Here is a 19059-nt window from a genome sequence, read left to right on the forward strand (position 1 = left end):
ATCCCTTTAATGTTACAGAATATGTAGAATATCTGAACCTCTGCTTCCTGTTCTGATGTATGTACTGACTAGCAAAAGTTTCTGTGAGCCCTGTCTAACATACATTCCCAGCTGAAAAATAGTTCTATTTTTTAATCTATTCTTTCCAAAGAAAGTAAAAGATGAAATTCCTGTGTTAATAAAAATTGATATCCTGCATATACTGTATAATTACCTCCTAACAAATTACTGCTTTGAACCACAGGACTTCTATGTAGTTTTGTTGCTTTCAGGCTGTCTTTTCTGTGACCCTCAAACAGGCGATCTGACCCTCAAAGCTCATAGTGCTCCTTTTGATTTCTCAGTTTCTGCTTGCACTTCTTTCTTCTTGGTTTATTGTGCCTTTCTTTGGCTCTTTGACTCATTGCTTTGTGGATAAATGAATTCTCAAAGCCAGATTAACACTGTTGAGGCTAATATTTAACTCAAATTACAGATGGCTTGAAAAACTATTTGAACAAATACCTATTCGTAATTCATAGACCAAGATTTGTTGGTAGTGACTTGAGATCACATTATTTTAAAAAAAGGGCATAGCATATGGCCATTCCAATGAATCAATCTAGAGCAGGGATTCCCAAACAGGGGTCCATGGACCCTTTGCTTGATGGCATTGGTCCATGGCATAAAAAAGGTTGGGAATCCCTGACTGAGAGAGATCTTCATATTATATCACTGTAATAATAAGTTGTTTCTTAAATGGTTTAAATTTCTTAAATTGTTTCTTAATAGTTGTTGCCTCCATAATATCCGGAACCTTACTCTACAAGCTGACAGTCCATTCTTTGATATTACTGATATTTTTAACTTGAATTAATTAATATTCTATTAGATTTTTGAAATAACATTAGCAACCCTATAATGAATAATATAATGCACCCTGAGAGAGAGAGAGAGAGAGAGAGAGAGAGAGCGCTTATCTTTCATGCACTCAGAGTGGTCATGATGGTAATGGGCCAGCAGAGCGTCTGAATTCCAGCTGCACTCTGCCACAAGGGTCCTGAATTCCACAATGTAATCCAACATTGTGTGAGGCAAAGTATTCAATCTGCTACCTTCCATTCACTTCCCACATGGTCAAAAACCCAACAAATACTAGGGGTAAAATCTTCATATTGGTTGCAAAGGGGGGTTTATTGTCCCAGTTAGAGATGGCTCATTTCAGAGCTCACTAAGGCAATTCTAGCTTGGCCCATAATATACAGAGACAGCTGGAGCTCAAAGTGTAAGATGCCCTAGAACAGGAAGTTTCTGGTCATCAAAGCATTCAGGCACCAGAATCTAGGTCTCAAAGGGAAGAGGTTGACTGTCACTGTGACCATCTTGTTGCTGTATCGAGATGGAAAATTAGTTGAGAGTCACAAAAGGATGGTCAATGGTTTTTCTGCTGCTTCAGGATCATGTGCTCTTGTCAACAGACAACTTCCTTTAGGCAAGCATATTCGTTTGGGTAAATCGTTAGTTCACTAATCCTGTCAGGAAATGCAGAGGAAGCTTGACCCAAACACGGAGCAGCAGAGAATATTAGCAGTGAGCAATCACTTTAATAATTAACTACGAAATAACAGGCCACAAGGGACCGCAAAACAAGAGAGAACAGATACTTAACATGACAAGGCAACAAGATAACTGAAGGCTAGGAGCAACTGGTTAAGGCTGGCTGGTTCATTGAGACAACAAGGGTTCCGGATAAAGGCTGGGTTTAAATAGTCTGCATGTGATAAGTTGGGAATGAGTGGTAGGTGATTCCTGTTAGCTGGGTGGAGACTGGGAGGTGCCAGTCTGTGTAGGCCAGACATAAATTCTGAAAAAAAAATACAAAATGCTGGAAATACTCAGCAGACCAGGCAGTTCTGATGTATGGTCAACCACCTGAAATGTTACCTCAGTGTTCCTTTCCACAGATGCTCACAATTTCCAGTATTTCACACTATTATTATGATTTTGCCCCAGGCCTTTCAGTTTGTTTCTTTCATGAACAGATATAGAAAGCTGATCAAGCAGGATCTACAGCTTCCATCATGATTCAGGGTGTATCCGCTGGTTTTTGATTGGGATGGGTGGTCTTGTGAATCCCCATAATAGACTCAAGGTACAATAATGTCACCAGCGGCACAGTAGCATAGCAGTTAGCTTAAAACTTTATGGTACTAGTGATCAGGGTTCAATTCCTACCACGGTCTGTAAGGAGTGAGGGAGGTTATCTTGGTAGGTCATATATAATGGCAGAATATAGTATTAACCCAGATAAGTATGAGGTGGTTCATTTTGGTAGGTCAAATATGATGGCAGAATATAGTATTAATGGTAAGACTCTTGGCAGTGTGGAGGATCAGAGGGATCTTTGGGTTCAAGTCCATAGGACACTCAAAGCTGCTGCGCAGCTTGACTTTGTGGTTAAGAAGGCATACAGTGCATTGGCCTTCATCAACCGTGGGATTGAGTTTAAGAGCCAAGAGGTAATATTACAGCTTTATAGGATTCTGGTCAGGCCCCACTTAGAGTACTATGCTCAGTTCTGGTCACCTCACTACCCGAAGGATGTGGAAACTATAGAAATGAGTGCAGAGGCGATTTACAAGGATGTTGCCTGGATTGGGAGCATGCCTTATGAGAATAGGTTGAGTGAACTTGGCTTTTTCTCTTGGAGTGATAGAGGATGAGAGGTATATAAAATGATGAAAGGCATTGATTGTGTGGATAGTCAGAGGTTTTTTTCCCAGGGCTGAAACGGCTAACACGAGCGGGCACATTTTTAAGGTGCTTGGACATAGGTACATAGGAGATGTCAGGGGCAAGTTTTTTTACGCAGAGGGTGGTAAAGGCATGGAATGGGCTGCTGGCAACATTGGTGGAGGTAGATGTGGTAGGGTCTTTTAAGAGACTCCTGGATAGGTAAATGGAGCTTAGAAAAATAAAGTGCTATGGGTAACCCCAGATAATTTCTAAAATAAGTACTGTTTAACACAGCATTGTGGACTGAAGGGCCTGTATTGTGCTGTAGGATTTCTATGTTTCTATGAGCCGGAAAGTTCTCCCCATGACTGTGTATGTTTCCTCCAAGTGCTCCATTTTTCTCCCACATTCTAAAGACATACAGTTTAGGATTAGTAAGAGTTTTTTTAGAGTGGTGAATCTGTGGAGTTCTTTGTCATTGGCAGCTGTGGAGGCCAAGTATTTAAGTATAATTGAGGCAGAGGTTGATAGATTCTTGATTTTAATCTGGTAAAGTTGTAACATAGAACTACACATATGCAAAAATACAGCAGACAGACCTAATCTAATGCACAATTGATAGATCAGATTGATAGTAGTCTTAGTACGTATATCCATTTGTGTATACTGGACATTTACATAGATAATGGGAAGAGGATGCTTTAAGAACATTCACATCCTCTGCATCATCAGAGGATGGCACAGGAGTACCAAAAACAAAACTCAATATCTTCATATCAGATTCCAACTGAGGTCATAAGCAACACAGAAATCAGACCGTCTAAAAGTGACTGAGAATCCTGGCTAAGACAATTAGAACCAGTAACATGAATCAGAATCAGATTCAGGCATGTGATGTGAAATTTGTCAACTTAGCAGCAGCAGTTCAATGCAATACATAATCTTGCAGAGAGATAAAAAATAATAAATAAAACATAATAAATAAACAAGTAAAAATTAAGTATTTTGAATAATTTTAAAAAAATGTGCAAAAACAGAAATACTGTGTATTTTAAAAAAGGCGAGGTAGTGTCCAAAGCTTCAATGTCCATTTAGGAATTGGATGGCAGAGGGGAAGAAGCTGTTCCTGAATGGCTGAGTGTGTGCCTTCAGGCTTCTGTATCTCCTACCTGATGGTAACAGTGAGAAAAGGGCATGCCCTGGGTCCTTAATAATGGACGCTGCCTTTCTGAGGCACTGCTCTCTAAAGATGTCCTGGGTACTTCGGAAGTGCTCAAGATTTGAACTCTAAAACTTACTGCATCTCTAGACAAGCTGTCCTAGTACAGTAACATCATGAGCATCCATCTAACAGTATGGAAAATTGCCAGGAATGAACTGTGCACAGAAGCCAAAACACAGCCAGATTCTATTCCAACTGCTTTTTCCTCAATCATCAGTTAAGTGATGGATAGTGCTGCTGGTGCTGGTTTCAAGCCACCCTTATTAATCTATTTCCTATGTTCTGAGTGGTGTGTGTGTGTGTGTGTACAAAGAGATTGTGAGAGAATGTGCTATGCATGAAAGTCCATGTGCCTCAAAAGATCTGTAGAATACATAATATTATATATATATATATATATATATATATTTCACATATCTATAACATATTCTATATTCATTAATGCTCAAATCTATGGTTACTTGATTGTCATTTTTGTTGCTTTCTCAAGTCACGAGAGTTTCAAGTACAGGAGGATCATTTAGGAAGCTCTACATTGAGACTCTCTACTGTATATCCAGCTCTTGCCTTAGCTCCAGTCTCAGAAGAGTGCATTTGATCTTCAGAGAGGCATTCTCTATTTTCTAACTAATTATCTTTCTAATTACTAATTATTATCAGAATCATGTAATTTTTTTCACTGAAATAGTGCTTTGAGCTGTACTTGGTTTGTATATGCACAAACAAGAGAAAACCTGTAGATGCTGGAAATCCAAGCATCACACACAAAATGCTGAAGGAACTCAACAGGCCAGGCAGCATCTGTGGAAAAGAGTAAACAGTTGGCATTTCAGGCCGAGACACTTAATCAAGACTGGAGGAAAAAGATGAGAAATTAGAGTAAGAAGGTGGGGGGGAAGGGAGGAAGAAACACAAGGTAGTAGATGATAGGTGAAACCAGGAGAAGGGAGGGGTGAAGTGAAGAGCTGGGAGGTTGATTGATGAAATAGTTAACTTAAGCTGTGGTAGTGGGTCTGGGTGAGCTCATGATTGAAGAGTCAGAGTGTAGCAGAGATCACAGAGGGAGCAATGAGAGATGGTTTCACTGAACACATTTTGAATCCCACCACCAAGCACTTCTTTCTCCTCCACTCCCCTGACTTTCTGCCTTCCACAGGGATTGCTTCCTACGCGACTCCAATCATTGTCCAATGATCCCTCCTCACTGAACTCCATCTTGGCGCCTATTCCTGCAAGCAGAACAAGACCTACACCTGCCCCTACACCACCTCCCTCACTACCAATCAGGGCCCCAAACAGTCCTTTCAGGTGAGACGACACGTCACCTGAGTCTGTTGGGGTCATCTACTGTATCTGATGCTCCCGGTGTGGCCTCCTGTATATCAGTGAGGCCTGATGTTGGTTGGGAGACTGCTTCACCGAGCACCTATCTGCCAGAAAAAGTGGGATTTCCCACTGGCCAACCCTTTTAATTCTACTTCCCATTTCCATTCTGACATGTCAGTTCATGGCTTCCTCTACTCCCATGATGAGGCCACACTCAGGTTGGAGGAGCAACACCTTATATTTCATCTGGGTAGCCTCCAACCTGATGGCATTAAACATCCATTTCTTGAACTTCCAGTAATGGCCTCACCCCTCTCCTTCACCATTCCCCATTCCCATTTCCCTCTCTCACCTTATCTGCCCGTCACCTTCCTCTGACCTTTGGTCCTCTCCTATCAGGTTCCCCCCTTCTCCAGCCCTTTATCTCTTTCACCATTCAATTTCCCAGCTCTTCACTTCATCATCCCCCTCTCCCAGTTTCACCCATCACCTACCACCTTGTACTTCTTCCCCCCTCCCCACCACCTTCTTACTCTGACTTGTCATTTTTTTTTCTCCAGTCCAGATAAATGGTCTTGGCTGAAAGGTTGACTGTTTACTCTTTTCCATTAATGTTGCCTGGCCTGCTGAGTTCCTCCAACATTTTGTGTGTGTTGCTTGGTTTGTACATGTATTGGTGTGAATGTGTAGACCTCATTTAATTGTATGGAAATGTTGGAAAAAGCATATTAGGAATCACTCAGCTTTGGCATAACAAACTTCCTAAGTAACACTTTAAGGTCTTGAAGCCTTAGGATTTCCCAAAAATGATTCACTTATTTCAAATCATCCTCATGTTTCTTAAAACTCACGGCAAATATGAGGAAAGTTTTAGATATGAGACTTTGTGTTCCTGGTTGGGAGAATGGATGCATGAAGCACACATTGCAAATTCATCCTCACTTAATTTCTTAAGTTATTTTGTAAAACTATGGGGCAAGTAGGTTTTTGACATCAGGATTATCTACAATCATTAACAAAACATCTTGTCAAGAGAGTTGGATATCTTCCAAATTGATGTCTGCCCATCACTCACAACTTGAGCTTTCAAGATGGTGTAGGAGAGACTGTGTGAACTGCTCTTAGTGGCAGAGCAGGGATGGCATAGTAATGTAGCATTCAGCATAATGTTTACAGCACTGGCTGTAAGATCAGCATTCAATTCTCACTGCTATCTGTAAAGAGCTTGTACATTCTTTCAGTGATTGTGTGGGTTTCCTCCTGGTGCTCCAGTTTCCCCCATATTCTAAAGATGTACGAGTTATCGTTAGTAAATTGTAGGCATGCTATGCTGGCATCAGAATCATGGCAACTGTTGCAGGCTACCCCTAGCAAATGTTGGATTATGTTGGTCATTGACGCAAAAGGTGCATTTCACTGTATATGTGACAAATAAAGCTAACCTCAAATCTCCAATTATGCCTGCAATGACTGGCACATTGACACCTTGCCAAATTCTTCCCAGGATTTCATTCAGCCACCAAGTAATCCCGTGGAGTTGCATCACTGAGTGTCAGGGTTCAGTGCTGAATTAAGTCTGAGATATTTTACTCCCAGTGAGGGACCAGCCTCACTGCCAGTGAACAGTCAGAAGGTTCACTGTTCATTTTTGGTAGAGGATTCTATTTAACTATTACAGTCAAAATAAAAATAATGCTACAGCTGTGGCTGTCTGTGAGTTGGAGGATCTGGCTCATCATTACTGAAAATGAAATTGCTGCACAGAGAACCAACAGGGAACAATTAATACTTTGAAATAAGTTGCATGGCTATGATCTGTTGACATCACAAATACAGAGATCAGATAATAACTTTTAGTTTTTGCCATGCTGCTATTTTTGTAATGTTTACTTTTTCAATTGTTAATGGGATTTGATTGATATTTATAAACCAAATTTCTTTCTCTCCTCTCTGCCTGGCAACAACAGATGTCAACAGTCACTGTAATGATCCTTAATGCCTCACCCCATCAGGTCATTTTAAACACATGAGCCCACAGAGGTCAAAAACACAAAAAATTATGCAAACATTGGAAATTGAGAGCAACACACTCATAATGCTGGACGAACTCAGCAGGTCATGCAGAATCTATGGAAATGAATAAACAGTCGTCATTTCGACCAGAGACCCTTTATCAGGACAGGTGAAGGGTCTCAGCCTGAAATATTGAATGTTTATACACTTCCATAAATGCTATGCTGCCTGTTCTGCAGAGTTCCTTCAGCATTTTGTGAGTGTTGCCACAGAGGCCAATGGCAGGTTACTCATTTATTCTGACAGTTGACCCCTATCTTATCTCCACCTGAAATAACTTTGAGGTTACATCTTTTGCTCTTGTCCTAGTATGATCTTTAATGGCATAGATTGGAATGGAGGCTAAGCATTACATGGTTCTATGACTAATCAACTGGGAGACTAATACAAACTCTTTATCTGAGCGATATAATGTGCTTACTGAAATAACACTGAGAAAATATTGTTTAGTTGATACCCAGACGGTATAGACATAATATGATTAATAACAGAATCAGAATCAATATGAGAAAGATCCTTTTAATGTTATGACAGGAGTGGATTTGAAATGCATTACCTGATTAGAAGATAAAGGTTCAGTAATGGCTATAATTAAATATATGGTTGAAATACTTGAAGGATAAAAATAGGGAGAAAAAATGGTTTGCTGGGGTAACTGGATTGTTTTTTGAAATAGCCTGTAGAAATGCCCAGTCACTGCCCAGTTTTGTTATGTATAAAATATAGTTTCATTTGTAGTTCATGTCTCAGTAAAATAGCTATGGGTTCAAGTAATACTTCAGAAACTTGAACATTAACAGCAGTCTGACAATAGAGTGTGGAATTGAATGAGTACCACATTGTTGGAGGTGGCATCCTTCAGATGTAATTGGAGGCTATCTGTAATCTAACAAGGATGTAAAACATCATTCGGCACTAATTTGGAGAAGGGTTGACCAGAAGAGATTCTGCATATGCTGGAAATCCAGAGCAACACACACAGAATGCTGGAGGAACTTAGCAGGTTGGGCAGCATCTATGGACAGGAATAAACAGTTAACGTTTTGGGACAAGACCATTCATCAAAATGTCGACTGTTTATTCCTCTCTATAGATGCTGCCTGACTTGCTGAGTTCCTCTGCACTTTGTGTGTATTGACCTGGATAATATCATTTAAAAAGATTGTTTCGTCATTATCAAAATACTTATTGTGGGACTTGGCTGCTAATAAATTCTTTGCTATGTTTTTGACATTTTCAGTGACCAGATTTTGAATGTACTTCATCAGTTGTAAAAAGCTTTGGGGCTTTGGGAGATAGGAAAGGTGTAAAATTCCTATTTTCAGTAATGATAAAATTCAGAGTACCAAGCAATAGACTATTTATTCAATCTAAGCACATATGTTGATCCATGCATTTTGATTGCAGCTTTAGCAAATCATCTTGGAGTATCTAACCATCCATAGCTGACAATTGTTGTATTAGAAATAGGGTTGGATACAAGAGATTCTGCAAATGCTGGAAATCTGTGCTACTCATCAAGGGGTTGGTTGTCCATCCAGGCCTGAGATGGAGAGAAATATCTTCACCCAAAGGAATTTTTGTATTTCTCAACCCTAGAAGATTGTGGAGGCTCTGTCATTCTGTGTGCTCAGGGCAGAAAGTGACAAAGTTTTAGATAGTTAGGAATTGACGAGTTAGCTCAGTAAAGTATCAATGAATAAAAGTTCAGCTATGAACTTATCATCAGTGCAGAAATACAAGGGCTATCTACAACAAAGTTTCTTCCCCCGGCAGTTAATCAGATCAACAATTCTAGTCAGTTCCCCCCTCTACCTAGTAGCCATGTCACTAAACTGCACTGTAGACATATTAAACCATTTTTTCATATAATGTTGTTCACAATCTAAATGCCTTGTGGCGTAGTGGCATCAGTGCCAGACTTCGGTGCAACGGCTCCCGAGTTCGAATCTAGCAAGCTCCCTTGCACACTGGATTGAGCATCGAGCTAGCAACTTGGCCTCGTAAAAACAAGAAAGCCTGCTAAAAAAAAAGGCCATCATGACGGCGTCCCGATGACTCCACTCGGAATTAAGGGCTTTCTTCTTATTACTATTATTAAAATAATTCTTTATTCTTTATAATTGCTGAATGTTGTTTTTTTATTGTATGTCATGCCTTGATGAACACAACATGGTAAATTCCTAATATATGTAAATATGTTAGGCAAATAAATTTCACCCTTGATCCTTGAACAACGTGTCCTTACTATTCCTTTGCTACCAGTGATTAAATCCTTTAACTTAACTGATTTTTATTCTGGAAGATTTCAATTGGATTAATTAACATAAAGGTGCTCCACATGTGGTTTAGCTGGTAAATCAACTACCCGCTGCATGCTCAACCAACTGATTTGAAGATCTTTATTTGCATTCCAGTGGCTGCTGAGGTAGTTGATCACAGCCAAAGCTGAATTTAAGCACTGTAATTACCCTAGTCTGGCAATGAGGTAGGAATGGGAAAGCCAGGCTTTCTGTTCTTGTTTACTATCTAACTGCTTGTCTTGGGATGGCATACACAATGGATAAAAGTTGTTTTGATCTTCTATGGTCCAAGAATAAACTAATCCTTCCTGCCTACGTTCACAAACAACTATTTCCAGCACTGTAGAACTTGCAGATCCATATTGACCAACTAATAAAATATGGATCAAATGAGTAACAGCTAAATGACAAGTGGTTCTCAGTTCTTCGCTAGCTCCCAACATATTGTGTGTTTTCCTTAGTTTACTTCCCTACCAAAGGTAACCTTAAAAGCTTTAGAACATAGGCCATACACTCAGTGATCACTTTATTAAGTAAACCTATCCACTGGCTTATTAATACTAATATCTAATCAGTCAATCATGTGGAAGTATCTCACTGCATAAAAACATGTAAACAAGGTCAAGAGGTTCAGTTTTTGTTCAGCTGAAACATGAGAATTGGTAAGAAATGTGAACTAAGTGACTTTGACTGTGGAATGATTGTTGGTGCCAGATGGGGTGGTTTGAGTATCATAGCAATTACTGAACCCAAGTCTCCGGTGCTGTAATAGTATTTTGGTAATGGTTAGACTACCAATATCTGCATAAATAAGTAGGTAGAAGCTTAACTTAACCTTATCTGACAATATAGCATCCCAGTAGAAATACACTGGGGGCACAATCCTGCTCACTTACGACATTCCAACAAATGAGTTACTAAGAGGCCAGTCGATTATTACCATGCCTTTTCTCAATCAGGAATCTTTTGTTTTCACAGTCCAGAGAAAAAAATTATGGGTTTTAGTACAGCATATTGAATGATCTCATGTTGAATCATTCGAAAGATCTTTGCTGCTTCACATAAAATCACATATGTACACAGTCTCCACTTTATTAGGTATACCTGTACACCTGGTCATTAATGCAAATATCTAATCAGCCAATCATGTGACAGCAACTCAGAGCATAAAACCTTTGAGACATAGTCAAGAAGTTCAGATATTGTTCAGAACAAACATCAGAATAGGGAAAAATGTGATCTAAGTGACTTTGACTGTGGAATGATTGTTGATGCCAGATAGAATATCTCAGATACTGCTGTTCTCCTGAGATTTTCATGCACAATAGTCTCTAGAGTTTACAAAGAATGTGTAAAAAACAAAAAAAATAAGCCAGTGAGCAGCTGTTCTGTGGGTGTAAATGCCTTATTAATGAGAGAGGTTAGAGGAGAATGGTTGGACTGGTTCATGCTGACAGGAAGGCGACAGTAATTCAAATAACCAAGCATTACAACAGTGGTGTACAGAAGAGAATCTTTGAATTTACAACACATCAAACCTTGAAGTGGATAGGCTACAGCAGCAGAGCTAAAAGTAGATCATACAAAAACAGAACATTACAGTACAGGCCTTCGGCCAATGATGTTGTGCCAACATTTTAACCTATTCTAAATTCAATATAACCCGTTCCTCCCACACATTCCACTATTTTTCTATCATCCATGTGCCTATTGAAGAGTTTCTTAAATGCACTTAATATATTTGAACCTACTACTACCCTGGCAAGGTGTTCCACACACTCACTTCTTTCTGTGTTAAAAAAAAGCTTACCTCTGACATACCCCCCATACTTTCCTCTAATCACCTTAAAATTATTCCCCATTGTATTAGCCATTTCCGTCCTGGGAACCAGTCTCTGGCTGTCTACTCAATCTTTTGTGCCATAACAGGCAACAAATTTACTATGTAAACCCGAATACATTCTCCAAAAAAAAACATGTTTTTGTCAATTTATCTTCCTTTATTTACTTGACAGTGTTGTAACTGACACATTGCTGGTGCATGTCAGGGTATTATGCTTCCATATACCATCTCTCAGAGAGAAATGCTGAACTTTCATGGAAACGGCTAATATAAAATTGGTCTATTCAGAATTCCTGCAGTAAGTACTGAATCAAGTAATTACCTTATCTTATGGGTATTGACAGATAAGATGTACCTTATATAGAAAGCTGTCATTGTAGATTGAATCCTTTCTCACTGTCAATGTTCAGATTATAATTGTATTTTTATTTGTTTATTCATAGGGAGGTCAGCATTTATTGAGTATCCACTATTGCCTTTGAAAAGCTGGAGATGAATCAGCTACTTGAACCATTGCAGTCCTGGTGAAGGTGCTCCCACAGTGCTGTTGGGAGGGAGTTCTACGATTTTGACCCAATGACAATAAAGACATGGCAATATATTTTCAAGTCAGGGTGGACCACAAATTTGGTAAAATAAATTTGGTATATAGCTTTAGTCCTTGTCATTCCTAGTGAGTTTGAGAGATGCTGTCAGAACAATTGCAGTGCATTTTGTAGATAATACTCCTTGCATGGGTAATGGGTAGTGGAAGGAGTTAGGGTGTAGATGGATGCTAATGAAGCAGATTGCTTTGACCTGGAGTGTCACTAGACTTCATTCATCCAGGCAAATGGACAGCATTCCATTGTACCCAAGACCAATGCTCTTTTGATGGTGGAAAAGCTTTGTGTTTAGGGGTGAGGCACTCACCACGAGACACACGGTCTTAGACTTGTCCTTGTAGCAACAATATTCATGTGTCTGATCCAGCTGAGTTTCTGCTCAATAGTGGTCTTCAGTTTGTTGATGGTAAGTCTCTGACTGAAGGTTGTGCCACTGAATATCAAGAGTAAGTAGTGAGAACCCCTCTCTCTTGTTGGATATGGCTATTGCCAGGCATATTTGTGGCAATAGTGTTACTTAGTCCATGTCTGAATGTTACCTATTAGTTGAAGCAGAAAAAAACCTCTTGGAACACTCAGTAAATCAGACAGCATCTGTGTAGGGGGAAACAGATTCAACATTTCAGGTTAGTTGCCCTTTATCAGAACTGGAAAAGTAAGATTGAGTTTTAAGTTACAAAGGATAGGCAGGGAGAGAAAGGAGGCATGGCTGTAATTGGTTGGAAACCAAGGCTGTCTAGGTAACAATTACTTCTGATGTGGCAGAGAAGAGAGAAGTAAAAAGCATGCTGAAACTGTAAGATTCAACTATGCAAGGAGTACCCAGGACATCATGCAGCATCTATGGAGAAAGAAAAATTGAATTAAAATTACAGATAGAGAATGTCGGGAAATGTAGAGGAGGATTGAACCAATTGCAGAGCAGTGGAGGCAATCAAGCCCTGAACAATAACTTTAATATTAAACTGCAAAATAACAATCCCCAAGAGGCCACAAAACAAGAGAGAACAGGTATTTAACACAAGGTGACTGAAGGCTAGAATCAGCAGGATGTGGCTAGTTGGTTCATATGAGTGAACAAAGACTGCGAATGAGAGCTTGGTTTAAATGGGCTACAGGTGATGATTTGGAAATTAATACAGGTGACTCCTGTTAACTGGGTGGATTCTGGGGGGTCCTGCCTGTGCAGGCCTAACAGATGAACTTACAACAGGAATGACCAGATCAAGATACAAATTGGAAAGGCTAGTTGCGTAAAATTTTTGAATTCAATATTGAGTTCAGTATTTGGGTCAAGACTCTCAATCAGGACTGGAGAAAAAAAGATGAGAGGTCAGAGTTAGAAGGTGGGGGGAGTAGAGGAAATCATCAGTGAACAGCTTTACCTTTGATCTTACAATAGAAGGATGGTCATTGATGAAATCGCTGAAGATGGCTGAGGATTCTATCCGAAAAATTATAAAATGTTAGGGCTGAGTTTATTGACCTCTAATACCATCCAACCATTTACCTCTGTGTGAGGTCTGTTTCCAAACATTGCTGTGTTTTCCTCTTGATGCCCATTGAATTTAGTCTTACCAGAACTCTGTAATACCATATTCAGTCAAAGGTGCCACAACGTCAAGGGCAGTTACTACTACTTTACCTTGTAAATTCAGCACTTTGGTCTATGTTCAGGTCAAAGCTGTGAAAAGGAGTGGAACTGAGTAGTTTCTGGTGAAATCCAAATTGGCCAACAATCAGTAGTTCATTTCTGATTGGTGCTGCTTTTGATGATAACATATCATTAGATGATGAAGAATAGATTCACTGGGCAGTAATTAGCCAAATTTCACGTCCTGCTTCTTGTGGATAGAACGGTTCTTGGATCCTTCCCTTCCTGTTACCTGTATGTCCACCACCTGTTATTAGGTGTAGCAGGACTGCACAGTTTTGATCTCATTCATTGGGTGAGCTTTGATTGTTTATTTTAGCTGTTTATCATGTGCTGCAGATTTTTCTGCCTGCATCTCAATTTTACATTTTAAATCTACAATTTTAGATATAAAATCTGTAAAAGAAAACTACAAATGCTAGAAATCTAAAATGAAATAGAAAACTCTGGAAGTACTCAGCAGGTCAGTTGACATCCATGTAAAGAGAAACAGAGCTAATGTTTCAGCTGAAAACACTGCTGAGTGTTTTAGGCATTTTCTGTTTTAGTTTCAATTTTAGCATGTGGCATATCTTTTTGCACTTCTTTTTGAACCAGGGTTGAGATCCTTTCTTGTTAGTAATGGTAGGGTGAAGTATATCAGAATCAGATTTATCATCTCTGAAATATGTTATCTAATTTGTTGTTTTGTTGCAGCAGTACAGTGCAAGACAAAATTAGTATTGATTAAAAATGTTAAGAAAATAGTGCAAAAGATGAGTAATAAGGTAGAGCTCATGAGTTCATAGACCATTCAGAGATCTGATGGTGGAGGGGGAGAAGCTGTGTCTAAAATATTGAGTAGGAGTTTTCAGGCTCCTGTACCTCTTCCCTGACAGTAGTAACACAAAACGGGCACATCCCGATGGTGAAGATACTTAATGATGGATGCTGCCTTCTTGAGGCACCCCTCTTAAAGATGTCCTCGATAGTGGAGAGGGTTGAGTCTACAACTTCTTTCAATCCTTCACATTTGAGCCTCCTTACAACACAGTGAAACAAACATGCTCTCTACCACATATATATTACAAGAGTCTTTGGTGACATTTCAAATCACCCTTAATTCCAAATGAAGTGGAGCTGCTGATATGCCTTGTTCATTATTGCATCAATGCTTTGGGCCAAAATAGATCTTCTGAGATGCTGATGCCAAGGAATTTGCTGAACAATAAGGATATAGACTGTGTTGGTGTGCATTTCCATTGCTGATGGCGCACATCACATTGTGAGTACTGCAGATATGTTATAAGTTCATCCAATTTAGCACAACTGTGATGCCATAAAACAAGATGGAGGATCTCCTCAATATGAAAACAACTTTGTCTCCTCAAAGGCCATGTGATGGTCATTCCTACCAATGATATTGTGACAAGTTAATCTGTCACAAGTGCATTGGTAAGGACAACTTCAAGTAAATATACCCTTTGTGTTGATTCATTATCTATCACAGACCCACAATAAGAAGTTACATCCTTGAGAATTCAGCCAACTTCGGTCAGTTGTAGCCTCCTGTGGCGAATGGATACTTAAATCCCCTATCCATAGTACATTCTGTGTTCTTGCTGTGGAACAACTGGCTTATCAGCTGATGGAGAATAGTAAATGAGAGACAGGGGAATCATATTTGACATAATGCTATAAGACTTCATGAGATCTGGACTCCCAAAGCAACATTACTATAGTTTTTAAAAACTTTATCTGTATGAAAGTGAATGTAGCTTCCAGGAAATGGCTGAACATGTTTGAAATTGACACTAAAATATGTAAATAGGTGCAATGCTTTTTGTACTATGAACTCACTACTGACTTCCAAAGGACTGGGAACTGGTAAAGGGAAGCTGACTACATTTAACCAGGGGACACCCTGGATGGAGGTAGAATATCATTACATGCGACGAAGATGCCAAGGGGATTCCTGCCCATTAAGCTACAAAAATAGCACCCTCCCTGGTACAGGCAACTGTCAAAAGAAGAAACACTCCAGATTCTGGAACTACTGAAACTGAATATGTTCTTAATATCTCTGAAACATGCAAAAACATTAAAATCCATTTAAACTATTAAAAGAATTAAAACCTAGTAATGTGTAAAATATACTAAAATGTGTATCAATCACGATAAGTGAGAAGATTTTCCTTAGGTGTAACCTTGCATTTGGTTCTTGGAGTAGATTCCTCCCCATTAGTTCTGAGGAACTGACACACCACTTGCATGATCTGTTCTGGACTCCATGAAGAGTGTATTATCAGAGCACAGTGATTAACATTACTATAAGTCCAGGCTAGTATCCATTTTCTAGAGGAAATGTACATTTATTGTCCATTTTATTTAGGCACACCTATAGACCTATTTGTTAATGGAAATATCTAATCGGCCAATCATGTGGTAGCAACTCAATGCATAAAAACTGGCAGACATGATCAAGAGGTTCAATTGTTGTTCAGATCAAACAACACTATGGGGAAGAAATGTGATCTAAGTGACTTTGACTGGAGAATGACTGTTGGTGTCAGATGGGGTGGTTTGAATATCTCAGACACTGCTGATCTCCTGGGATTTTCATGCAAAAGAGTCTCTAGAGTTTACGGAAGATTGTGCAAAAAAACAAATAAAAACATCCAGTGAGTAGCAGTTCTGTGGGCAAAAACAGCTTGTTAATGAGAGAAGTCAGAGGAGAATGGCCAGACTGATTCAAGGTAACAGGAACTCAATTAACAGTGATGTGCAGAACACATCGGACCTTGAAGTGGATGAGCTGGAGCAGCAGAAGTCTAAATCGGATTACACTCAATAGGCATCCGTTAGTCTCATGAGACCATGGATTTGTGCCTTGGAAGGTTTCCAGGGCTCAGGCCTGGGCAGGGTTGTATGGGAGACCGGCAATTGCCCAAGCTGCAAGCCTTCCCCTCTCCACGCCACCGATGTTGTCCAAGGGAAGGGCACTAGGACCCAAGCTGCTTGGCACTGGTGCCATCGCAGGGCAATGTGTCTTGCTCAAGGACACAACACGCTGCCTCAGCTGAGGCTTGAACCGGTGACCTTCAGATTGTTAGACCGATGCCTTATCCACTAGGCCATGCGCCACACACTCAGATTACACTCCCAAACCTAATTAAGTAGCCACTGAGTATATATGCCACAATTTAGCCCCCTTCCATTGAAGAGTAATGTATTTAACAGTAGGGAAACAAAAAAGGGAGAAAATATTTGGAAAATGAATACAGTGAAGAAGTCAGGGCTGAGTCTTTAAGGCAGAGCCACACAGAACAAAATTTTGCTTTAAATGTAGAAAAAAAGTATCATTATCTACTTCAAAACAGCACTGCCTTTCAAGAAGCTGGTACCCCAAAAAATACATCGGTGCCTTTACTTCCTTTACAGATTAAGGAAATTTGGCATTTTCTCACACCAATTTTTACAAACCAGAGAAAGCATAATCTGGATACATCACAACTTTACACAACAACTGGTTGCCTAAGACCACAAGAAGGTGCTGAGTGAGCACATCCCAGTGCATCACAAAAATGTGCTTTCCTCCTATTGATTCTATCTACACTTCCCACTTGCTTAGGAAAGACTCCTCCCAACCCAGTTGTTCCCTCTTCTCCCCTCTCCCATAGGCATTAGATACAAAAGCTTGAGAATATAGATCATTCAAGGACAGCTTACATTTCATTTTTATCAGACTCTTGAATGAACCTTTTATATGATAAAGCTGAATACTTGATCTTTCAGTCTATCTCTTCATGACCCTTGCATCTTATTTGTCTATATGTATAGCACTTGTATGTAACTGTATCAGGACATTCTGCATTCTGTTCATTTTTTTACCTTTGGTAGAACCTCATTGTACTTAAGTATGTAATGATTTGTCTGGATGGCATGTGAACAAAGCTTTTCACTATATCTCCATACATGACACAATATTCAACCAATTACCAATCACAAACTTTGACCAATCCAATTAAGTCAGATTTAAATGGCTCATGCTCTTCTTTTTCAGGACACGGTGGAATAAATCAACTAGGAGGCATGTTTGTGAATGGAAGACCACTTCCCGATGTGGTAAGGCAGCGCATCGTGGACCTTGCACATCAAGGAGTACGGCCTTGTGACATTTCTCGGCAGCTCAGGGTTAGTCACGGGTGTGTCAGCAAAATCCTCGGCAGGTAGGAAACAATGCTTATAGAAATCAACAACTTTCAGTGGAATTATCAAAATTCAGCAAACTGCAGATCCCAGATATCTGAAAGAAAAACATAAAAGTGTTGCATCTTGATAGTCAAATGTAATGAGACAGTACACTATTGATGAGAAAAGGAACCTTGGGATCCAAGGTCATAGATCCCTGAAAGTGGCTACACAGGTTGATAGGGTGGCTGAGAAGGCATATAACATGCTTGCCTTTATTAGCAGAGGCATTGAGTTCAAAAGTCAGGAAGTTATAAAACTATATTTAGGCCACATTTGGAGAACTGTATACATAGGAAAGATTTTGAGATTTTGAAGTGGGTGCAGAAGAGGTTTAGCAGGATATGGTCTGGATTAGAGGACATGTGCTGTAACGAGAGGTTGGGCAAACGGGTTGTTTTCTCAGAAATAGTGGAGGCTGAGGGGAGATTGGATAGAGATTTATAATATTATGCGTGGCATACATAGAGTAGATAGTGTCTTTTTCCCAGGGTTGAAATGTCTAATAACAGAGCGCATGCATTTAAGGTGAGAAAGTTAATTTTTTCCACAGAGTGGTGGGTGTCTGGACTGTCCTGCCTGAGATTATGGTAGAGACAGATACACTAGGGACTTTTAAGAGATACATAGGCACTTGACTGTGAGGGGGTAAAACAGAACGAAATGGGCATTGTGTAAGCAGAAGGGATTAGTTGAGTTGGCCATTTGAATACTAATTGTATTGGTTCAGCACAACACTGTGGGCTGAAGGGCCTATTCATGTGCTGTACTGTTCTATGTTCTAAAATGCAGAAAACACTCAGTAAATCAGGCAGCATCTATGGAGAGAGAAGCAGAGTTAATAGTTCAGATTGACCCTTCATCTGATGAAATGTTAACTTTGTTTTTCTTTCTAATCACATGTTGTCTGACCCATTGAGGGTTCAGGAAAATTAATATCCTTGTATGACAAATCCTGGTAATGTTCCAAAGTCTAGATAAATTGCTCAATGTAAATGCATTGCCAAGGTGAGAATGGCAATAAAACATGCACAAGAAGTTGATTCTGGGCTTGAATCCTGGGTGGAGCTCCATTGATCTCAGGGGAT

General features: G+C 39.7%; 1 protein-coding gene across 6 annotated transcripts in view; it reads left to right on the top strand.

The window, feature by feature from the left end:
- LOC132391293 (paired box protein Pax-8-like) overlaps positions 1-19059 on the top strand; it is a 59511-nt gene that overhangs the window by 11799 nt on the left and 28653 nt on the right. For 4 of the 6 annotated variants that reach the window (XM_059964265.1, XM_059964301.1, XM_059964276.1 and 1 more), the window contains exons 3-4: positions 11926-12112; positions 17784-17949. In XM_059964265.1, coding sequence (XP_059820248.1) covers positions 12073-12112; positions 17784-17949 — 206 coding nt within the window. In that variant the 5' untranslated portion in view covers positions 11926-12072. The remainder of the gene's footprint in view (positions 1-11925; positions 12113-17783; positions 17950-19059) is intronic. The other 2 variants (XM_059964309.1, XM_059964296.1) reach the window with 1 other exon arrangement.

The sequence above is a fragment of the Hypanus sabinus genome, chromosome 1, assembly GCF_030144855.1.
Source record: "Hypanus sabinus isolate sHypSab1 chromosome 1, sHypSab1.hap1, whole genome shotgun sequence".
NCBI classification, from domain to species: Eukaryota; Metazoa; Chordata; class Chondrichthyes; order Myliobatiformes; family Dasyatidae; genus Hypanus; species Hypanus sabinus.